Consider the following 23,984-nt stretch of genomic DNA (forward strand, 5'->3'; position numbering starts at 1 on the left):
TTCATAAAATTAACACTAGACAATATTAACAAACATTGAAGAAAAAGAACACATTTATTTTACCAATTAGTAAATAACAGTTGTTAGTCCTATTGATAGGCTAAGTGTTGATGAAAGTTTTTAAAGTCTAATATATAAAATTTATCATAACAAATTATTGAACTTTCTTTAACAATTCTCATTTAAATCATGCAAGTTAATTCTGTTTCATTACTTTAATTTGTAATTAAATAAATTGGGTGACATAAACCAAATAAAAGACACACTTTTCTTATTTTTTTTATTAAGTCCTCTCCTTAAACATACTTAACGGTTGGATTTAGCAACACGCTCCAATTCATCCTTCTTCTTTATAGCGTAAGAGTTTGATGAACCCTTAGCAGCATTAATAAGTTCATCAGCAACACACTCAGCAATTGTCTTAATGTTTCTGAATGCTGCTTCACGTGCCCCTGTGCACAACAACCAGATAGCTTGGTTCACACGACGAAGTGGCGACACATCCACAGCTTGACGTCGCACTGTACCAGCACGACCGATCCTAGTGGAATCTTCACGAGGACCAGAGTTGATGATAGCTGTCACGAGAACTTGGAGAGGATTTTCTCCAGTTAAAAGATGGATGATCTCAAAAGCGTGTTTAACAATACGCACGGCCATCAATTTCTTTCCGTTGTTACGTCCATGCATCATCAATGAATTTGTCAGACGTTCAACAATAGGGCATTGGGCTTTACGGAATCGCTTGTGAGCGTATCTACCTGCCGAGTGTGGCAAGTATTTAGCATATTTTTCCTTGACTGAAATGTAATCCTGTAGCGACATATCTGAAACCTGCACATCATAACAGCTCCATCTTCCGAACAGTTTAATTTCGGGAATGTCAGCCGGTTGCGGCAATGGCATGCTGTCGATGGCCATGCTGCCCACTTCGGCACCATCCTCGTTCCAGTTTTCTTCGGTCATTGTGAACACCTAAAATTAAATACACAAATTCACTAATGCACTATGTAGGCCACTTTAATCCAAAAATATATACGTTGAGTGAAAAAAATACATACCTTTTCACAAATTACAAGTTATAACCTCGTGTTGTCAAAAGAACACGAGAAAAAGGAAGTTAGCATTACGTAGATTCTTGGTGTTGGCATTATCAAAAAGTTGCCATTGTAAAGATATATTTAAATAATTGAAATAAAATATTTCGAATTATATCTATAATAAAATAAATTAATAAACTAAGAAATTCCCTGGTAGGTAAAAATATAATATTATATGTCGCAGATGCATAATAAAAAAGTAAGTAGTCAATTAAATATTTTGCCTTTTATAGAGATGTTTATTTTTTGGACTAAGCACTTTATACTTGACAAAATAAACTAAAATAATCATTGAGGCCATTTAAATACATCTTAATTTTTTGACGATAATCAACGTACAAATATATTTTTATGAGATACTCAATAAGTAACAAGGACATATTTACAGAATTCTCGGATATCTTTACCGCATTTAATTCTGATTTCTGGCATTATAACAAAATGACACAAAAGTAGCGGTTTTTAAAGTTTAATAGATCAAACTATGCTTTTTGTCAAAAAAATTTTACACTTACAAATTAAAAGTAAAGAAACTATGGTATATTTTATTCATACACTGAAAATATTTAAAAAAAATAGTGACTCGTGATAGCCGCGTTCTGCATGTTGTAACAACAAAATGTAAAATGTGTAACTTTTTCAGATGTCGTACACTTAAAAAATAATACAGTCACACTTAATAAGAGAATTTTTGATTCTTTTTAAATTTTTGCCCGCATCTTTTGAAATATATCAAAATCGAAATGCTCAATTACAAAATTAAAAACATCATCAATCATTTGTGTTAAAGGATATTATAAAGCAAAGTCGTAATCGTCATTTAAGAGTACATATACTTATATAATATCAGAAATATTTTATTAAATTTGATCAACTTCTGCTATCTCCAATTCCGATTTGATTTTTTTCTTTCAGTATAATAAAATGAAACGCCTATTTGAATTGATTTTCATAGAAAAAACAATTATTTTTATGCCAGCTGACACTTGACAAAAAAATTTACAATGCCAAATTTGTTATCATATGACAGTCGACAGATTCTCTATCTTTTATCGTTTTGGATTTCTCTTTCAACACGGTACCAGTTAAAAAAAAACACTAGTATATTAAAATAAAAATTATAATAGAAAAATAACAATTTGTATTATATCAATGTACATAGATATATATTTTTAGTCACTTATACTTAACTATGTTTTATATCTTATTTTACATAAATTTCGCTTTAATCGAATAAATTTTCAAGTATTCTAGATTGTTGCTATTTCAATCATTTTTTTTATGGAAGTCAGTTTTTCGCGAGGTTTGCCAAGTTTTTTACCTTCTTCACACTCATATGTGTCAATTTTTTCCCAACCTCTCCAGTCTATTACAGGAGTTTCCTTTTTAATAATATTTTTAACTTCAGCAAAACCACCCTTATTATAATTATTACATTTTTTTAAATCCTCACAAATTGACTTTGCAACTTGGAATGCATTACTCATTGTATGTAAAATAACACCAACAGGTCCTGTACCTAGCCATCCAGCCACATAGAGCTTTGCAAATTCATTATCTTCGTTGCTTAAAACTCGACCATCTTCATTTATTACTACACCATTAGTGCTATAAGGTAAATCTTCAACAACTTTAATACTTTTATATCCAATGCTACGAAAAGCAAGAGAACAATTTAAAATTTCTCTTTCTTTGGTCGGAACACATTTTTGGTCTTCTATTCTATCACCTGATAGTTTGTTAACTATTAATTCTATACCACTTAAAGAATTTTGTGAATTAAGCAAAAATTTTTTTGGGCTTCGATAAAATATAGGCTTGAAAAACTTTTCAGTTTCGCCACCAACATTATTACTTTCATTTAAAGATTTAAGCATAAGCTCTACCAATCTCTTTTTAGGTCGCTGCAAATCACTCACAGCTTCTGCAACACCTTCAAAATCATTTTCCCTCCAAACTGTTGCACAATTTTTAAGTTTAATTTGTTCACGGAGTTCTTTAATTGTAAATGCCACATTCAGTGGTCCTCTCCTTCCTACAAGATATAATTCTTTGATTTTTGATTCAGCTAATGTTTGCAAAGCATATTCAGTAATGTCAGTTTTTTTCAAAGTATCTAATGGTGATAACAATATTCTCGCAACATCAAGAGCTACATTTCCTTGACCAAGAATAGCTGCAACATGCCCAGATAAATCAACCTGAAATTTATTTAAAAATGTATAAGAATGATGTATCTGTATCAAAAACCTATTATATTTTTGTATACCTTAAGATCTCGGTCTCTTGGATGACCATTATACCATCCTACAAAATTTCTGGCAGCAATTATATTTGTAGCATCTTCATTTTCAATACCTAAAGTTTTGTCTTCCTCTGCTCCATAAGTCTAAATATATATTTTTAGTTACATAAAATTAGTCTTTTAAGATACCTATATATTTAATATTATACATAAAACTTAATAATCAGTAAATTACCAATAAAACAGCATCATAATGTTGTCTCAGTTGCAACAAACTTATATCTTCTCCTAATGTTATATTACCATAAAAATTAACATGTTTTTGTTGAGCCAGTTTGGTAAATTGATTTATAACATTTTTAACTTCTGGGTGATCAGGGGCAACACCATACCTAATAAAGAACATATGATCAACAATACACAACCAAAACCATCAATAAGAAAGTATGTCATTCAACTTCTTGTAACTTTCTATTTTATACACAATCACATCCGAACACATCACTTCCATGTAGCCAAATATAGATTTTAACAAGTTTTAAAATATATGCATAGACATATATTAGTATAGTACTAGTAAGCATAGTACTTACTACTACAATATGTTACAACATAGCAATAAGATTAAAATAACGCAACAAACCGCACTAATCCAAATGGAACTGGCAGCTTTTCTATAATATCAATACATACATTCTCCAATTTCTTAACTAAATGCATAGCTGCATAGAAGCCAGCAGGTCCTGCGCCCACAACACATACACGGGGCACGTTTTTATAAGATGAAAACAACCGAAAAGTTGACTTAAATGGCTTAAAATTCATTATTTCTTATCAAAAAGATGACTTAGGTGTTATACATAAATATAAAAACCGCTTAAAAGTCCCAAAAGTATTATTTTACTTAACATTACAATCTTTGACATTTTACCCGAAATATATTCAATAAAATAAAATCTTAAATTCAAATTTATGAATAAATTGAACAAGACGAAAAGTATAAACACGATATAAATCTGCCTGTGTCGATCCAAATGTCAAAACTAAAAACTTCAAAAGTCTTTTCTTATGTCACATTAAGGTAGTGTTGTCTTTGTTCTTTCATTACATGTCTTAACTCTAGCTGTCGTTTTAGTGCCATTACAACGTAGAACTCTTTATTGCCGCCGGAAATATAACGATATTATTGAAGTTTATAAAATTTCAAAAACATTATACATTTATCCATGACTTCCTTTATGTTATTTTAAGTATTTTTTAAAGTTTGAATACCTGCTTTTAATTAATTTCACATTTGCTTACACATCAATCGTATAAAATAGATGCCTCGTTGAACTAGTGGCTTGATATAAGACCGCAGACCCGAAGGTCCTGGGTTCAATTTCCAGGTCGGGCCAATAAAAAGTTATTAGGTTTTTTTTGTCAGAAAATTCTCAGTAGCAGCTAGGAGGTTGGAAGTGTGTCACTCCCGTGTTTCGGAAAGCACGTAAAGCCGTTGGCTCTGCGCCTGAACTCTTTCCGATCGTGTCTGATTTCCGTCCCATCGGATTTTGAGAGTTAGGGAATAGAGAGTGCAGCTGTGTTTGCGCACACACTTGTGGACTATAATATCTCCTGCGTAGTTGGCTAATCTCTCTTGAGATTGGCCGCCGTGAACAGAATCGGTCTGGAGGACATTATTTTTATTATTATGATAACCAGTGCTATAATAATTTAGACACTTGAACTTGCGTTGACCCAAATCTCACTTATCTGCCTATGTCCTACCTACTACCTACTGATTATTTACTCTACTCTGTGGTCGTTTTTTTGCCGTTTGTCATGAGAATTCTGTCATTGTCATTAAAATATTAAATAGTTAAAAAAATTGCATTTAAAAGTCCCGATTGCTTGAAAATCCCGATGCTTAAAATAAATAATACCTGCTATTAAAGTTTATCAGTACAATATTGTATTCAAAATAATTGTCGTGTTTATATGTAATTAATAAATCGTCATAATGTCCCATGTATCTGACATGAAAATTCTATTTTCTAGGTTGTGTTCTATGAAAAATGGGTTAGTATTAAACAAATTATTTTTATTATAATTCGCATTTGATGTAATACACATAATTACAAGTTTATTTCAATCGTAATTAATTAATTTAATACATTTCTTTAAAGCTTTATAATATTCTAATAAATTGTTCAATAAAAATACACTAAGATTTAATAATAATAAAATAACTTTTAATCTTTTTGTTTTTAGCTTACCAACCTTCAAATATGGGAATAGAACCTTTAGTCAAAATGTTGAGAAACCACCACAGCCATTACCTAAAGGAAGTGTGACACCTTTGCCACCATTATCTGAGCCAATGCCTAATCTCCCCCATGTGGTGTATGCATCTTCAAAATCTGAAAACTACTCTACAGAAGTGACAACGTTAAGTAATGGACTAAGAGTTGCATCAGAAAAGAAGTTTGGTCAATTCTGTACAGCTGGTGGTGAGTAATAAGATCCTATTTATATAAATGCCTATTTTTGTAATATTATATAGAAAAGATAGTTGAGAATTTACTACACTTATATTAAGTATTTTTCATTACCATATTACTTTAACAAATATTATATTAGTGGAATCACATAGATGATGAAATTTTCGACCAATATTTTTAGCCACTCTTAATAGTCCCTAGCCAACTGCACAGGAGATTACATGTTATATATAAATAGCCTATTCCACTTGAAGAATGGTAAAAGATAAAAAAAACCTTAGCTTTATATATTGTATGTGATTTGCTATACTATGAATACAAACAGTTCTTGATTAATATATTTTCATTTATGATACAAGACTGTTCCACTGAACTTCCATTATATTTACTAATTTTACTTCCAAATTTGTGATAAGAATTTCGCAGACATTCGAAGCTCTATTTTTTGCAAATCCATTTTGAATATCATAGTTTATTCAATATCTCAAATAATGAAATTATCTCAGTTCAATGTCTAAGTAGTTTATTTCTCTTAACTCTTCTTGAGGTTAGAATAGGCTATAATCAAGTGTTTGTATTTGATATTGTAAATCATAATTGCAATATTAAAATATGGGTTTTTTTAAAAATGTACCACTAGAAATGATGAGCTGGGCACATTAATCAATCTGACAAAATACTGAACATTTATTGCTTGCCCTTTGCATAATCTACTGCCACCTACTCATAATCATAGAGATTCATTTTAATATATTAATCTGACTTCGATTACCGTCGCAGAAACTGGTGGTAATGAGATCTGTTAAATATAATTTGATTATTTTTCAGTTGTTATTGAATCCGGACCCAGATATGAAGTTGCTTATCCTAATGGGATTTGTCACTTTCTTGAAAAACTGAGTTTTGGTGTAAGTTAACATTTATTGCATTAGCTTAAATTAGTTTTTATAGTCATTTTGATGTTAAATAATATGTCTACATTAATATTAAAGAAAAAACAAAATTTTTCAGGCTACCCATAAATTTTCTACCCGAGATGTTATGCTAAGAGAATTAGAAAAACATGGTGGTATATGTGATTGCCAAGGTTCGCGCGATACTACTGTTTATGCCACCAGTGCTGATTCAAGAGGCCTTGAAGCTATTACACAGGTAAATACAATATATTTTTAAGAATCATTATTTTTTTTCATTCATTAGAGCACATTATAAAGTATAGCTCTTATTTTAAATTGCACTAACTTAACCATCAGTAGAGAGATCTATTTAATTTTTCTGTTAATTATTGATAATATTAAATATAAGATCTTGAGATTTCTTCCAGTTTCACCAGAGTGCAAGTAATATGAGTATATACATATACTTTATTCACTATAAAAATCAGCTTAAAATAAAAAGTACAATAAAAAGTACAAATAAAAAAAAAGTACAATTGTACAGGCAAAATAATTATGTGTTATATACATTAAACCCTATTAGCCAGCTATTTATAAAGACATTCTTTGTTTAAAGTTTATTTCTTATTTACTTATATAATTAAAACGATTATTTTATAGGTTTTAGCTGAAGTGACATTGAGACCACAACTGTCCACTGATGAAATAGAAGCTGCCAGACAAGCTGTTGCATTTGAACTGGAGACATTGTCAATGCGACCTGAACAGGAAACAATATTGATGGACATGATACATGCAGTATGTGCTTAAGTATATGTACATTAATTATTTATAATAATGTGTGATAAGTATTCTCTATATGTGTAATGTTCTCATTTTCTACTTAAGTTCACTATATAAATGTTTACCCTTAGGAATTATTTTTTCTATTTTTTGTATAGAATGAACTACTTGGATAAATTAATATTTATTTTGAGAGCAAAAAGTTATAAATAGTTTTTGAAACAAAATATATATAAGGTGTAATATTTTGTGAGTGTTAGTGTCATTTTCATTTAAAATATTGTTTTCATATGGAATTTTAAATAGATTTAATAAAGTGATAATGTGAAATGATTTTACAGGCTGCGTACAAAGGTAATACACTTGGCCTGCCAAAAATCTGCCCACAGGAAAATGTATTTAAAATAGATCGAGGTGTAATACTTAATTACTTGAAAAATCATTACACACCCGATAGAATGGTAGTCGCAGCGGTTGGGGTGAGTTTGACGAAATATATCTCATATTTAAATTTGAATAATGCAAAGAAAAAATAACAGTTTTACCCACCAGGCTATTTTGGCTCTTAAATAATGTTTTCTTTCACAATACATCAATATTAAATAATTTATTTAATATTGCGATTAAGTAAATAATGACATGAGCTTATTGTTTTCCAGGTTGATCATGGGCCATTTGTTGAATATGTGCAAAAATATTTTGTAGATACGAAGCCAACATGGGAAGGCGAAGATAGTGATTCTTTTATGCCTCAGATAGACAAATCAATTGCACAATATACAGGAGGATTAGAACAAGTAAATATTTTTAGATATATATTTTGCATAGATACATAAACATTTTTAGATATATATTTTGCATAGATGAGGCGATTATGTATTTTGTATATAAACAAATTATAAATATGAAGAAGATGCAGTTGTTGGCATTAGCTATTCTGCCTCAACTATAAACTAAACTCGCCTCACACTTAACATAAATATATAACCTTGTGTGTTTATCACTTTGTGTGTTTCTTTGTTTTTTGCAAATTAAAGTTAAAAAAAAAAACATATTATTTTATACGTATTAGGGAAAGATTTTTTAACTTTACTGTTTGGTGGTGTTGGTCAATCTTTTTTCTGAAATATAAACCAGTTGTAACCAACCAAACCTGTAATTTTTAATACACTTAATGCTTGATGAATACCCCTGTCCATACCCTAGTAATTCCTCTATGGTAAAAGAGGATGTTCTGTATGAGCAATCCTATTTTCTTGATAGTATAATTATTTATATAATTTTATGAACATTTATTTTCGAGATACATATTTTTATTTCAGGAAGAATGTGAAATACCACTCTACCCAGGTTCCGATCTACCTGAATTGTCTCATGTTGTTATAGGATTAGAAAGTAAGTATCAATATCCATATAATTAAATGTTATAATACTAAAAATAACATTTTATTCTATTTGTCTATGCCATCCACCACAAAAAGATATATATGTATATACATATAGAGCACTCTACTGTCACAATGATTGTGTGATATAATAATATTATAAGGTTGAAGAACTGTTTGTTTGAACCGATTGAACTAATGTTAATCTGATTGGAGTAAAAAAAGCGTTAGATAGTATGTTTAGAGAGAAAGGCATAATTAAAACACGTATTGGGAAAATGGATGAAGGAAATACTTTAATGAATGTTCAGGCTGCTCCCACGGCGACCCCGACTTCGTGGCGACGTGCGTGCTCAACATGATGATGGGCGGCGGCGGCTCCTTCTCCGCTGGCGGGCCCGGGAAGGGCATGTACACGAGACTCTACACCAATGTGCTCAACAGGTTACACAAACTATAATATTAGAAATGCGAAAGTAACTGTGTCTGTTACGCTTTCATGCTTAGATCACTAAACCGATTTTGATGAAATTTGGTTTCAAGCAAGCTTGGACCCCAGTGACAAAGGTTACTTTTTTGTAGCTAACACCTGCTTTTGGGATGTTTTGTCTCAAGTCGAACATTTTATGTTATTTTTGTCAAAGATTTGAATATTTGTCTGGTGATATTGCTCTATACAATTCTGTCTGTATAGATAGGTAGGTAGGCCAAATATTGTTGCTGGCAATTAGGAAGATGTAAATAAAAATTATTTTTTTTTTCTACTAAAATAATCTTTACACGATTATAATAACATCAGTGAAAAAATATGATTATATCATGTAAACTTTTTTTTATAAGCAAATCAATTTGGCCGCGGTCGTATAATTCGTGCTCCGTCCGAGTTTTGAATGTGACGTCACATCGCCGGTTCGTTATAGCGGGCGACTCTTTTGCGATACGCGCGTAGATAATTTTGTATTTCTTCTTTGTGATTTGACGTCCCACATATGTTCTTTTACTTATAATAATATTAGAACGATTATTATTATATTATTTTATGCTAAAATAAGAGCAGTATTTTTACGTAGACTAACAAATAATCTACGGAAAGTCGATCTTATGATTGTGGATTCTTTCACAGATCACTGAAAATATTGTATATCAAAATATAATATTTTGTTAATGCAGTCATAACTGTGATCGGCAATAAGTCCGTATTCTTCATGTAGATACTAGTGCTTTTCGCTTTCGATAGAAGATAATATCGATATAGAATAAAATGTACATTTCTTAAATTTTAATTTACGTACACAGTTCGGGGTGCGATAGTTACGATATAGAGCCACGGCACATTATTGTAAATTTTCCTCTAATGAAAGTGCAAATAAAATTAACAATCTCGAATGTGAAGGTTGAATAGTAATCATCTTGAATAATGTAAGTGATTGTTCCATAATTTAAGCTGCGATTTGTCAACAACTCTGGTGGTAGGATGTTAAACATCCGCCTGGCTTGTTACCACCGTACGCATGGTGAAAAACTCGTGAAGTGGCTTGCAGCCGCGTTTCGAGGTCAGCCAGCGTACAGCCAGAGCCCGAGCGAGTATTGCCGCGATGGGTGTTGGTCCCATGGAGACGGCTGTTGAACCAATGCCGGGGGAAACTGTATTGACCTGCCGGACAGGGTGACCCGAAGAAACGGCTGTTCCACTGGCCGCCCGTGGCATAGTACAGGGGCCCGAGCGTGCCTAACCAGCTCGTGAGACTGCCCCACCAGGCCACGCATAATCTCGGGGTGGACCGTCGTGCCGGTTGGTGACCGGTAGGTGGGGTCCCGGCGGCCACTTCCGGGGGGGTTCGGGGGCCCTTCCGTCCGGCGAGTCAGTGTATTTTTCCTTTTGGCAACCACTTGGGGAAACACGCCTCCACACTTTGCCCATCCCTATCGTGGCAATTCGTTGCTCGCTTCACGTCTCTTTTCCATTTTATTTTTCCCAAATGGCGCAACAAAACAGAAATAACGGTCGTACAGCGGTGCACACCCCCACCATACCCTCGCTGTTTGAGGTCGAGTTCTCTAACATCCGTGGACTACACACTAACCTCAACGCTGTCCTCCACCATCTCGAGACAGCACGGCCAGCAATGTTGTTTCTCACGGAGACACAAATACTCCGTCCTGCCGATACCAGCTACCTTAATTATCCCGGCTACACGCTTGAAGAATCCTTCAAAGCGAAAGCCGGAGTATGCTTGTTCGTCAGGACGGATGTTTGCTGTCACCGACTGCGCTGCTTGGAGGACCCCTCCTTCTCCATGTTGGTGGTACGTGTGGACCTGGTTCGTCAGAGTCGAGTCTACGTGTGCCTCTACAGATCCCACAATGGTGACTTGGAGACAAGCCGATTATTTGACCATCTTAGTCAGGTGGCAGATGCTGCGCAAGAGCAATTTCCTAACGCGGAATTGGTATTTTTGGGGGATTTTAATGCTCACCACGAATCATGGTTGAAATCCCTCAAAACTGACCATGCTGAAAGGACTGCTCATGCTTTTGCTCTCACACATGACTTGACCCAACTGGTTGATCAGCCCACCAGGATCCCAGACATTGATGGGCAAGCACCTTCTCTACTGGACCTTCTGCTGACTTCTCACCCGGTGGAATATCAGGTTGTGGTTCAGGCTCCTCTTGGCTCTTCGGATCACAGCCTTATATCTACCAGTGTGCCACAGGCCAAGCTGCCGCCACTAGCGGTATGCAAACGTCGCGTTTGGCACTATAAGTCGGCGGATTGGGACGGTATGTGCGATTACTATGCGTCGGTCCCTTGGAAGGAACGTTGCTTCAGTGGGAATGACCCGACAGCTAGTGCCGCTGCTGTTGCTGACGAGATCATGTTGGGAATGGAATACTACATTCCTAGCTCAGATCTCGTCAGTAGGAGTACGCGTAACCGTTGGTTCACTCGTGAATGTGCCGATGCTGTATCATCTAAGCAGGCGGCATATCGCAAGTGGATCAACGGCTGCATTAGCGGGGCATCTAACATTGACTCACTGAAAGCAAACTATAATAAAACTTCCAAGTCCTGTAAAAAGGCATACACGAGAGCGGATGCACAGCGCATTGTACAGATTGGTCATGACCTTGTTTCGCATCCTAGGGGCTCCCGTAGCTTCTGGCGTCTGACCAAGTCTGTGCAAAACAATTTCTGCCAACCTTCGCTGCCACCGCTCAGAAATCCGGACGGATCGCTAGCTCACAGTCCGCAAGAGCAAGCTGATCTCCTGGCTAAACTCTTTGCCGACAATTCCGTAATCGATGATTGTAGTGCACTGCCACCTACAATACCTGCATGTGGCCATACGATGCCTGACATTAAAATCAGGCAACGTGATGTGCGTGCGGAGCTGCAATCACTTGATGTACGGAAAGCTAGCGGTCCCGATGGAATACCAGCCATAGTGCTGAAGAAGTACGCAGCGGAGCTGTCTCCTGTGTTAACGCGCCTGTTCCAACTTTCTCTCTCTTCGGGAAGTGTGCCGGAGGCTTGGAGAAGAGCTAATTTGCAAGCGGTTCCCAAAAAAGGGGATCGGTCTGACCCGGCAAATTATCGGCCAATAGCTATCACCTCAGTACTTTGTAAGGTGATGGAACGGATTTTAAACAACCAACTGATCCATTACCTAGAAGATCACTCTTTAATTAATGATCGTCAATACGGGTTTCGACCAAAACGGTCCACAGGTGATCTTCTAGCGTACGTAACGCACCTCTGGGGTGAAGCTATCGACAAGCATGGAGAATCGTTGGTTGTCAGCCTCGATATCTCCAAGGCTTTCGACAGGGTCTGGCACAGAAGTCTTCTCTCCAAGCTGCCGGCATATGGTCTGCCTGCTCAGCTATGCACCTGGATTGCCAGCTTCCTACACAAGCGTAGCCTTCGTGTTTTAGTTGATGGTTGCGCTTCACAATTCTATGTAGTGAATGCTGGGGTCCCCCAGGGATCTGTGCTATCTCCCACACTCTTTCTTTTGCATATCAATGATATGCTCTCTCTTGGGAACATACATTGCTATGCAGACGATAGTACAGTGCATGGTGGATACCACGGACGCGCAGTGGCTGGGCGAGCGGAAATTGAGGAGAGGCGGAAGGATCTTGTCATTGAACTCGATAGGAGGTTAGAGCTCATCGCCAAATGGGGCTCTGATAATCTTGTTGAGTTTAATGTCAAGAAAACACAGGTATGCGCTCTCACGGCGAAAAAGTCAACATTTTCCCCTCTTCCCTCCCTCTGTGGTACTCCGCTGGTGATGAAAGCAAAATCGCCATGCTGAGGATTGACGTTCGCTGCGACCTTAGTCCAAGGGATTACATCGAGGCTGTTATAACAACAGCTTCACGGAAACTCGGAGTTCTGAACAAGGTGCGGCGCTTTTTCACGCCACAACAACTGTCCCTGCTGTACAAAACACAGGTAGTACGGTCGTGCGTGGAACATTGCTCGCACCTTTGGGATGGCTCCGCTAAGTACCTACTTGAGGCCTTGGACCGGTTGCAGCGACGTGCCGTACGCATTATTGGCGACGTAAAGGTCACAAACACCCTTGAACCTTTACAATTGCGTCGTGAGATAGCAGCACTGAGCGCTTTCTATCGACTGTATCACGGCGAGTGCCCTGAGGAATTATTCTCTCTAATTCCTGCTTCCCCCTGCTTTCCTTCTAAAGTCCACACGAGCTGGTTCTCGATGTCACCGCCTAACTGTGACATCAATTCCATCGCGAACAAAGAAATTTGGCAACTCCTTTCTTTGTCGCACTTCCAAAAAATGGAATTCCTTACTAGCTCACGTGTTCCCCTCCTCTTACAACCCGGGTTCCTTCAAACGAGGCGTGAAGAGGCATCTTGCGGACCGGCAAAGCGAAGGCGGCTAGTGCAGAACGTTTTTCCCGTCTGTACTGGCCGTCGTCGCGTTTGGACTCTACTACCACTGACCATCAGGTGGAGTAGAGTCATTTGCCCTTCCGGCGAATATAAAAAAAAATGCAAATCCATTGGTAGCGCTCATAGTGATGTAAGGAGCCTACTTTTAATGAAATAATCTGTTACTGGAAGAAACCTTTTTTTTATGTAAAAGGGAGGCAAACTAGCAGGAGGACAGTCCAAGGACAGCAACACCGGAGTTGCCTTGTCGGCCTTAAAGGAATGAGTAGGCTTATGCTTTTCTTGAAGGTTTCTATGTCATAACGGTTCGGAAAAGTCGCCGGGTAATATGGTTCCGCAGAAATGGCAGTAAATACTTTAAAAATAGCGCTGTAGTAGTGGATTTCCAGACATCAAGATGGTATTGATGGAATTTAGAAAATAGACGCGATGTCCGGTGGTGAAATTCAGCGCATGGGATTAATCTAAACAGTTCCTCAGAGCATTCTCCGTAAAAGATGCGATAGAAGATGTAGAGTGATAACATCTCTCCCGCCCAGAGATGAGAGCAGTACTCCATGTGGGGCCGAGTTTTCGCCTTGTAGAATTTTAGGCGAGGAGCTGACGTGAAGTACTGACTTACCTTGTTGATCACACAAAGGTTTTAGAGGCTAATTCGGCTTCACCTTCCAATAGACCGCGGAACCTAACGTCCTGATACTGGATTTGGTAGCGAGGCGGTATTCTCAAAATGAGGGAATGGTCATCTTAGAAGTCATCGTGGTCAAAAGGTGTCAATTTAGAAGTCATAGCGCTAAATTTTGTCGTATTGGGGTTGAGTTGTACCAAGTTTGGTTGGCCCCAATCTCAGGCTTTGGTTCCTAAAAACTTGTTATTTCAGACACAAGTTTATACTCATCGACGCGTTCCCGGCAAATATTAGCGCGGCCGGTATAAAAAACGTCTACAGTGCTGTCGTCTGCCAACATTGAATGATGGTAATTTGCACATGTCATTAAAATACAGAAAAGCAGAGTAGGTGGCAGCTTTACGTTTAATTATATACTATAACATGGCGATTCACAAGTCCCCTTATAAGCCTATTTGAATGACATTTGTATCATATGTACTATGTTATTGGATTTTTCGGACAGAAAATTCTCAGTAGCATCTCGGAGTCTGGAAGTTGGAAGTGTGTACATTCCCGTGCCTCGGAAAGCACGTAAAGCCGTTGGTCCTACGCCTGAACTCTTTCCGGTCGTGTCGGATTGCCGTCCCATCGGATTATGAGAGTAAGGGAACAGAGAGTGCACCTGTGTTTGTGCACATACTTGTGCACTATCTCCTGCGTAGTTGGCTAATCTCTCTTGGGATTGGCCGCCGTGGCCGAAATCGGTCTGGAGGACACTATATTATTATTATTAGACTACGTATCTAGCCCTAGACTAGCCCAGCATACTACGTATTTAACTTTCAAAGAAACATAATATGGTAAAATTCAATTTCAATGGGTCACAGACGTTAATGATTTTTTCAACTTATATCATTGCCGATACGGCGTTGTTCACAATACATCTTCGAGATTAACAATAAACCTAAGATTAACATTGAAATGCAATTTTCTTCTATATTAACTCTTTTGACAACACTATCGGTATTCAACGTATCAAGGCCGTTATTACGATCATTTTGAAATTCTGAATTATGTTTATATTAAACGAATACCTATAACTAGCCTGTAAAAATTAAATGTTTGATCTTGAAACTAAAAACCCATAAATACGAGAAATTTCACTACTAAGGTACTCATATTAAAATGCTCATCTCGAAAATATCTACATGTGTTTGTTGATAATATATATAGAAAAAGAATTTTTCCTGAGTTCTATTTGTTAAATTAGTATGCTATGGTACTGTTTAGTAAATATACTAAAGTTTTTTTTTATATCAACCGAAATATAAATAAAATCAAGAATAACACGAAAATTTAGGCGAAATTGTATAGGCGAGCGAGCGACATTGGGCGATGTGACGTCACGCGTCGATCGTTCGCTCTAGAAAAGAATTTAAGAACTCGTAACTTTAAAAATTTGTAAAAAATTCATTTTTGCAGATATCGTAAAAAAAAATTCGCTAGTATTTTTTATATTTTAAATATGATTTTTTGAGATCATAAAAAAATAAGCTCATCTTCCTTATCTTTGAACTAACGCTATTTAAATCCTAAACTTGGCATTCGTCAGCATTAACAGTTTAAAGTTTATGGCAATGGTGACCTTTCAGACGGATTAGCTAATCCGCCTTTATGTAATTAAAAAAACATTTGTAAAGTCAGTTAGTATAGAATGTTATACAAGCATGTTGTGTACGGCAGGTACCATTGGATGTTCAACGCAACGGCGTACAATCACGCGTACGGCGACACGGGGCTGTTCTGCGTGCACGCCGCCGCGCCGCCCGCGCGCGCGCATGACACGGCGCTGCTGGTGGCGCGCGAGCTCGCCAACATGGCCGCCAGCGTTGCCGACGCCGAGCTCAGGGTAACCTTTGTACCGTTTGTTTCATTGTATCTCCTTTTGTTAAATCAAACGGGATACATTTGAACTCGAACAATAGGTGTTGATGATATATATATTTTTTTAAATTTGATAAACATTGAAGCATTTAAATTTTTTTTTCCCTTTTTTTTAAATAACGTTAATAAAATGTTTCGTTGAAAATTTAATCCATTACATATTCCTATTATATAATGTAAAAACTTAACCAAACGATTAAACGTATTTTTATAGAGAGCGAAAACTCAGCTACAATCAATGCTACTGATGAACCTCGAAGCGAGGCCGGTTGTCTTCGAAGATGTCGGGCGACAAGTTCTAGCGACTGGAAAGAGGAAGCCGCCTTCTTTCTTCATCAACGAAATTGGTTAGTTTAATATTTTCCATTGTTGGATTTCAGTAAAGATTTTATTTTATTTTATTTAAAGATTATCATAAAATTTATATGATTTATTAATTTTCAATATTATTTGAATTACAGAAAAAATAACTGCGGATGACATTATCCGCGTAGCGCGCCGTATGCTCAGCAAGCGGCCGTCCGTCGCCGCCCGCGGGAAGCTCACGCACTTGCCCAGTTTCGAAGACATCCAAGCCAACATGACTCTCAGTAAGAGCGATTCTTCATCTCAAGGCAGGCGGCTAAATCTTTTCCGCGTTTAACAGTATATTCTAGCCTATGTTCTCGTATATTTTGGCGTTAAATAAATTTATCTTAGTCTTATTTTCTATTAGTTGTTTTATTTAATATTAAAATCTCTTTAAAGGCTTTTAAATATTTGAAGTAATCGAAATTTGATTGACTCATTTGTTATTTCATTTCCAGCTAAAAATCGCAATTTTTTCCATTCGGTTCTCATTCCAAATACTATGTTTTTTAAGAACTTATTATACAATTTCTCTATTTCATAAACATGGAAGGTTTATTATATATATATATATAATAAACCTTTAATTTTAATAATTTTATTATTATTATATATATATATATATATATATATATATATATATATATATATATATAAGTCATGTATGGTAACATTAAATATTAGAGTTTAAATTAGAAGATCAATACTTTCCAGTTGTGAGACATTTCCTTAAATTACACTAGTCATGTGAACATTTTCACTCGAAAAGTTCTAGAAAAGTTTTCCTTTGCATTACTGTAAATTTTTGCCATTGATTTGATTAAAACACAATAATTATATAAATAAAAATACAACATGATATATTTAATCTTTATTTTATGTACAAAATAACACTTATATCTAACAACATCATATTATAAATTTGTGGCAAGAATATGAAATTATGGCTGATTTAAAATTAAACTGCTTATAAAATGTTCTAAAATGAAACAAATTAGCCTCATAGAGAACCAATAACTTTTAAAAACACTTAGGAATCATAAATAAAAATATATATTTTAAGTACACAGTACAATTTGTATTATGTGTAATTATAAAAAAAAACTTAATAGAAATGTCATTATTTGTGCATTTGATAAAAAAAAAGGTTTAATTTCTAATTTTATTACATGAGTAAAAAATCCGTGCCCTGTTTTGCAAATAATAATAGAAGTAACTAGTCTTTCTAATTCCTACTACCTATACTTAACTAATTTAAACAGACAAAAGTACGAGGACTTTTAAAATGCATATTTTTCTGTTTTCTAAACATTTTGTTTTATACAAATTTACAAAACTAATAACCATTTTGTTACTATAAAAATGTTTTATTTACTGTGCCAATTTGACAGCTGTTTTAGCAGCAACATCAGCATCATTGATGATTTTGAATGGCATACCAGACTCTTCTAGAATTATCTTAGCTTGAGCAGAGTTTGTACCTTCCAATCTAATCACAAGGGGATGCTTAGGGGGATTCTCTTTGCATGCAGCAACAATTCCTTTAGCTACAGTCGCACAGTTCACAATTCCTGAAATTAAATAACCAGTTACAATGTATCTCTGTGATTTTATAAGTTGGTACTAGGCATGCCTTATAAGTTCTGTCGTTTCCATATTTCCCGGCAATTTTGAATTTGGAACTGTTCAATATTCGAATGTGTTTAAATTTTGAATCTCAAAACAGTTGAAAGAATTAGGATTAATGCTATTGTTTAGTCACAGCGTCGATTGGAATCTGTCAGGTTACGTACGAAAATGAATCTTTAGAAGAGGCCTGACACGGCTTCAGTGTTTTGAAGAGCTAACATCTGTGTTCAGTGATGAAGCCCCATGTCTGCGGACTGTCGAACGCTGGTATTTAGAATTCCAGCGTGGACATACTAGTGTTAGTGACAAATTTCGCGAAGGACGCCCAAAATCCGCATTCACTGAAGATAACATCATTGCTGTGAGACAACTAATTCTCGAAGATCGTTACGTGACGTATCGAGAGATGGAAGCTCTATTAGGCATCTCAGAGACAACCATTCAGAAGATCATGAAAGCATGAAGCATGAAGCGCTTGGTGTGAGAAAGCTAGTTTGCCATTGGGTACCGCATCTGCTTTCCGACGATCACAAGGCGGTCAGATGGTGTAAGAAAACTCTGCAAAGGTTCAACCGAGGAGAGTCAAATCACGTCTACGACATCATCAGTGGTGACGAATCTTGTATCTATGCCTACGATCCTGATTCCAAGCAACAATCTACAATCTGGGTCTTTCAAGACGAGCCAAAGCCAACTAAAGTTATTCGTTCTCGAAGCACTTCAAAAAAGATGGTGGCCACGTTCGTTAGAAAAACCGGCCATGTTGCGACTATTGCACTTGAAGATCGTAGAACGGTTAACGCAGAGTGGTATACCATAGTTTGTTTACCACAACTCATCGCCGAACTTCGAAAATCTAACTCAAAGAGACGCATCATCCTGCACCACGACAACGCAAGCTCACACAGCACTCGTCAAACGATTGAGTTTTTGAAGCAGGAAAAAGTAGAAATTCTTGACCATCCTCCATACATCATGACCTAAGCCCTAACGATTTTTTTACATTTCCTAAAATTAAGAAAAGTCTTCGTGGTCAAAGGTTCCAGTCGGGTGAAGAAGCAGTCGAAGCTTTCAAGTCAGCCATTTTGAACACGCCCACTTTAGAGTGGAATAAATGTTATAATAACTGGTTTGAGCGAATGGAAAAGTGTATTAAGCCACGTGGTGAATACTTTGAAAAACAATAAAAAGTACTCTAATTTTCTAGTTGTGTTTTTTTTCTTCAAATGACAAAACTTAAAAGGCATGCCTCGTATATCTGTTTGAGACTGATAAAGAGATAAATTGTTTGACTAATCACCATGAAAAATGGTACATATATGTATGTATTTTTTTATGGAGGAGGTTTTTATACTATTCATATGTTTTGACTCACTCTTAGATGATTCTGCTGCACTTTATATCATTCAACCTATCACCACAAATTTGACATAAACAGACTGGACAACATCTGCCAAGTTTTGCTGCTATAGTATTAACAAAAATTAATATGAAATTCTTACCTGCAAAAACATTTACAAATATAGCCTTTACTTTGGGGTCAGATTCCAAAATTCTTAATGCTGCTGATACTTGTGACTGCCCAACACCACCACCCAGGTCCAGGAAGTTTGCTGGTCTTCCTCCACTTAACATTATAAGATCCATGGTGGCCATAGCCAGGCCAGCACCATTAACCATACATCCAATGCTACCATCCATATCTATGTAAGTTAAATTAAGGGCTGCTGCTTCCCTCTGAAAATATTTTTATTTGGTATTTTATGTTCCAATTAATTATTACATTTTAGTACTCTTTCATTTGGACTATAATCTGTGTTACTAAATATATAAAATTTTTAATTGTATTTAAACATTTAATAAATACTAATTTCTGATGTATTGTTTTGTGGTTAAGCCTTGATCAGTCATTGTATTAAAATAAAATTGTAGAAATGTTATTTATCTCATTTACTTATAGTGTAATTAATAATACTCATTTCTCATATTACAACACGAAACATCTGTTTTTGATACTTGAATGCTTTATATTTTGACATAAGTTGCATAGTCTATTATTATGTATTCAACGTGACTTGATAAATTATACAATAACACATTACTGTTGATAAGATTGATACTCACAGTAATACCTACATTAAAAGTTTGTCATTTTTGCTTAAAGCATACATGATAAGTGATTGCCCTTGTTTATTTAAAATATATTGTGTCCAATTCAGATAAGCCATATTATATTCATAGTGATAAGTTATAATTATCAAATCTATCATATATTTATATGTATTCATATGTGCAAAATCTATTACATATCTTCTTTTTTATATTTGTGTAAAAATTATACACTAAATTGGCACAAATAACCTTATTATAATTAAAAAATAAAATAAATTTACTTCTCTAGGATCTGTTTCAGATGTATCATCTAAAGCAAATATATCTTGTTGCCGGAACTGAGCATTGTCATCAAAATTAATTTTTGCATCAACTGCAACTACCCTTCCATCATCAGTCTCAACTAAAGGATTTATTTCAAGTTGAGTTGCATCAACCTAAAAAGATAATTAATGAGTGCATAACATTAACCAATATTTTCAGAATGCTGTATTTGTTAAATCTTTACTTACTTTAAGGAATAATTGCCATAATTTCTTTATTTCATCAGCACATTTGTTTATTAAAGGGCCTTTGAATTCTAAAAATTCAGCTACCTCTTTAGCAACTTTATCAGTTATACCTTCATGGATATCAATGGGTACTGTCTTAAGCAAGTGTGGGGTTTTTTCAGCTACAGCCTCTATGTCCATACCTCCAGCAGGCGAAGCAACAAGAGCGGCACCATTATAAGTCCTTTCCATTACAATACTTAAGTATGTCTCCCGTTTAATGTTAACACTTTCTGCTACCATTACCTTATCTACAAGAATTCCCTCTTTGGGCGTCTGCTTCGTAATAAGTTTATGTCCAATCATATTTTTGGCTAAATTAAGTATTTCCTTTGGATTTTTAGTTAAGTGAACTCCTCCTTTAAAGCCATTATCAAAGTGACCTTTTCCGCGGCCACCAGCTAAAATTTGTGCTTTTACTACATATTCTTCAGCCTTGAAATCTAATAACGATTTTGGATCCAAAGAAGAATCAAGCAGGCGAAAATTTTGTATAGACACTTGATGCTTTCGTAATAAGTCTTTACTATGATATTCCTGGAGATTTAAATGTCTTCGACTAATTACTCGTGGGCAATATTTTTGGGTTAATGTCCGTAATACTTTGAAGTTCTTAGTTTTGGTTAAAGCAGCCATAGTTAGTTGTGAAATGAAGGGTTTTTTTAATATCACTAGATGGCACCCACTAGTGTACTTTGCGTTATACTCAGATTATAGATATTTATTATAATAATATGAAGTTCAAAAGTCACTTATACAGTAAAACTTACATAGCTAATCACTATCTATAACAGTCGGCACCTGCCACCTGTTCAATTGACAGTTGACATCTTCAAAATGATTGATGGAAATCGATAGGATTTACGAAGCTAACCACAAAGTAATAATCCATATTTAATTACATAAGATCTGCGTGAAATAGGAATTGTTCATAATAATCTTTTGAACTAAATTTTTCTTACATCCGACTGAATGAATTTGCTACAAAGAATCGTCTATGCTCAGTAAAGAAACCTGAAGCATTGATTGTTAGTTTCTATAGTTAATCTGTGCATAATGCATCACAGAGAAAATAATAAATAAAAACAAAATATATATTTTTTAAACTGACGAATTTCGATTTCGGCGTTACGTTCACAGAATACTTAGGTATCTAATGACTTCGTTCTAGTTACGTCGTCATTTGAGATTATCTTGTCAGTACTCGTATTGACATTAAAATAACCTAAAAATATTGTCAATTATTATAACCTTAACAACTCAACTTTAAGGAAACAAAGTAATTAAGTAGATATCATGATGTGTGATAATGCAATTAAAGTTGGTGAATATATTGTTATACAAAAACACAACTATAAAAAGTTACATAAATTCAATAAACCAAATTCAACTGTAAATTTAGGAAAAGATACAATAAATTTAAGTGGAATAGAAGGATGTCAGTATTTTTCAATATTTAAGATGATAACTAAGGGTACAAAAAGGTGTAAAGAATATGACTTAGAATTATCCAAAGAAGCAGTTAATTTGGCACAAGAAATAAGTTTAAAAACATCAGGCATTGACAACAGAAATATTTACGATGATGGCAGATCACAAAAACTATCGGCTACTGAAATTAGTGAACTCAAGAGTGATTCCACAAGTGCATCAGAAATAGTTGAAACTTTAATAACAAATTCAAACACATTTCACAATAAAACTGAATTTTCACAAGCTAAATATTTAAAAAAGAAAGAAAAGAAATATTTTGAATACATTCAAATCTTGAAACCAAATCTCCGGAATATTACTGAAATATTATACAAATTAGATCCAAGCAAGGTACAGGGTGTGCGGATAGATACTTTGTCCCAAATTATGACATTATCAAATATTAGTAGTGAAGGTAATCATTTACTTTATGATTCAGGTTCTAATGGTCTTCTTGCTGCTGCCTTATTAAGTGCAATGGGGCCACAAAGTAATGGGCGATTGGTACATATGCATCCTGGAAATATGTCTCAGAAACAGGCATTGTTAGCTATGAACTTTACTTCTGATCAATATAACAAATGTGTATCAGTTAATGTGTATTCAGTCTTGAGACAAGTGTACCAAGGCTCTGATACTAATTCAGCAGATTACACTGCAAAAAAAATAACTAACCTGAAAAGAAAAGCACCAGAAAATATAGAATATGAAAGTAAATTGCACAAGTTAGAGGAGTTAGGTACCATTAGTGATGGCAATCTAAATAAGGAACACAGTGACATTAAGGAAAGGAATGAAATGGTGGAAAACAAGGAAGTGAAGGAAAATAGTGAAGTGAAGGAAAACAATGAGATTGAGGAAACATCACCGAAGAAACCAAAATGGCACTTTGATAATATAACAGCTTCAGAAATTTTATCACAGAAAGTCGACTCTTTAGTAATAGTATGTAAAGAAGACCCTCAAAATATATTTATGGAACTCATGACTTTTGTGAAGCCTGGACGACCTTTTGTTATTTATTACAATGTAGCTGAACCACTGCAAAATTTATATATGACACTTAAGTCTTTAAGTAATATTGCTGCTTTAAGATTAACCAACAATTGGATGAGGAATTATCAGGTTGATTATTTTATTTTAGTATTTATTTCGACTTTATATTATTTACACCTACCCCTACAACTCACACATGAGGGGCAAAAACTAGTTGTTATGTAAAACTTCTTATCTCCATTTTTGTTCACAATCTATTATTTATTACAGATTTTACCTGAGAGGACACATCCAGAAGTGATGATGAATGGTTCAAGTGGGTTTCTTTTATCTGGATATATTCTGAAATAGATTTGGACTCATTTAAATATAAAAATTAAATATTAAACAATGTAACAAGCTTTCTTTAATTTTTAAATGTCATACAAATTATATAAAATATCAAAAATTTGCTTCTTTTTTATAAAAGATCTTTTGATAGCTTTTATAATTCTAAA

At 35.0% G+C, this 23,984-nt stretch overlaps 4 protein-coding genes across 5 annotated transcripts; 2 read left to right on the forward strand and 2 right to left on the reverse strand.

The window, feature by feature from the left end:
- Positions 1–266: 266 nt before the first annotated feature.
- Positions 267–4,259, reverse strand: LOC126779284 (40S ribosomal protein S5). Of its 2 annotated transcripts, XM_050503277.1 has the most exons (6): positions 3,989–4,259; positions 3,581–3,737; positions 3,370–3,489; positions 2,412–3,301; positions 1,131–1,167; positions 267–975 (listed from the first exon to the last, which is right to left on the reverse strand). In XM_050503277.1, the coding sequence occupies exons 1-6, from the start codon at positions 4,168–4,170 to the stop codon at positions 307–309; spliced, it is 2,055 nt and encodes a 684-aa protein (XP_050359234.1). In that variant the 5' UTR covers positions 4,171–4,259; the 3' UTR covers positions 267–306. The 2 variants fall into 2 exon arrangements, with proteins under 2 accessions (XP_050359234.1, XP_050359225.1); XM_050503268.1 differs by lacking the exons at positions 2,412–3,301; positions 3,370–3,489; positions 3,581–3,737; positions 3,989–4,259 and having other exon boundaries at positions 1,062–1,161.
- Positions 4,260–5,178: 919 nt separating this feature from the next.
- LOC126779166 (mitochondrial-processing peptidase subunit alpha) lies at positions 5,179–17,089 on the forward strand. Its single transcript, XM_050503044.1, has 12 exons — positions 5,179–5,403; positions 5,596–5,834; positions 6,654–6,733; positions 6,837–6,977; positions 7,382–7,519; positions 7,846–7,983; positions 8,164–8,301; positions 8,827–8,899; positions 9,201–9,333; positions 16,178–16,343; positions 16,593–16,725; positions 16,840–17,089. Exons 1-12 carry the CDS (start codon positions 5,345–5,347, stop codon positions 17,019–17,021), a joined length of 1,620 nt encoding a protein of 539 aa, XP_050359001.1. The 5' UTR covers positions 5,179–5,344; the 3' UTR covers positions 17,022–17,089.
- Positions 17,090–17,618: 529 nt separating this feature from the next.
- LOC126779182 (succinate--CoA ligase [GDP-forming] subunit beta, mitochondrial) lies at positions 17,619–21,804 on the reverse strand. Its single transcript, XM_050503084.1, has 4 exons — positions 20,980–21,804; positions 20,749–20,904; positions 19,858–20,092; positions 17,619–18,297 (listed from the first exon to the last, which is right to left on the reverse strand). Exons 1-4 carry the CDS (start codon positions 21,652–21,654, stop codon positions 18,098–18,100), a joined length of 1,266 nt encoding a protein of 421 aa, XP_050359041.1. The 5' UTR covers positions 21,655–21,804; the 3' UTR covers positions 17,619–18,097.
- Positions 21,805–22,196: 392 nt separating this feature from the next.
- Positions 22,197–23,891, forward strand: LOC126779174 (tRNA (adenine(58)-N(1))-methyltransferase non-catalytic subunit TRM6). Its single transcript, XM_050503072.1, has 2 exons — positions 22,197–23,616; positions 23,758–23,891. Exons 1-2 carry the CDS (start codon positions 22,315–22,317, stop codon positions 23,836–23,838), a joined length of 1,383 nt encoding a protein of 460 aa, XP_050359029.1. The 5' UTR covers positions 22,197–22,314; the 3' UTR covers positions 23,839–23,891.
- Positions 23,892–23,984: the final 93 nt, after the last annotated feature.

This window comes from Nymphalis io, chromosome 2, assembly GCF_905147045.1.
Source record: "Nymphalis io chromosome 2, ilAglIoxx1.1, whole genome shotgun sequence".
Lineage (NCBI taxonomy): Eukaryota > Metazoa > Arthropoda > Insecta > Lepidoptera > Nymphalidae > Nymphalis > Nymphalis io.

Coding starts and splice junctions, on each gene's coding strand:
- LOC126779174 (XM_050503072.1), top strand. CDS start 22,315: ATGATGTGTGATAATGCAATTAAAGTTGGTGAATATATTGTTATACAA. Junction 23,617..23,757: donor ATTGGATGAGGAATTATCAG/GTTGATTATTTT, acceptor TATTTATTACAG/ATTTTACCTGAGAGGACACA.
- LOC126779166 (XM_050503044.1), top strand. CDS start 5,345: ATGTCCCATGTATCTGACATGAAAATTCTATTTTCTAGGTTGTGTTCT. Junction 9,334..16,177: donor TACACCAATGTGCTCAACAG/GTTACACAAACT, acceptor TGTGTACGGCAG/GTACCATTGGATGTTCAACG. Junction 16,344..16,592: donor TTGCCGACGCCGAGCTCAGG/GTAACCTTTGTA, acceptor GTATTTTTATAG/AGAGCGAAAACTCAGCTACA.
- LOC126779284 (XM_050503277.1), bottom strand. CDS start 4,170: ATGAATTTTAAGCCATTTAAGTCAACTTTTCGGTTGTTTTCATCTTAT. Junction 3,490..3,580: donor ATTATGATGCTGTTTTATTG/GTAATTTACTGA, acceptor ATATATATTTAG/ACTTATGGAGCAGAGGAAGA. Junction 3,302..3,369: donor CAAGAGACCGAGATCTTAAG/GTATACAAAAAT, acceptor AATAAATTTCAG/GTTGATTTATCTGGGCATGT.
- LOC126779182 (XM_050503084.1), bottom strand. CDS start 21,654: ATGGCTGCTTTAACCAAAACTAAGAACTTCAAAGTATTACGGACATTA. Junction 20,905..20,979: donor TATGGCAATTATTCCTTAAA/GTAAGTAAAGAT, acceptor TTATCTTTTTAG/GTTGATGCAACTCAACTTGA. Junction 20,093..20,748: donor CTGAAACAGATCCTAGAGAA/GTAAATTTATTT, acceptor AAATATTTTCAG/AGGGAAGCAGCAGCCCTTAA.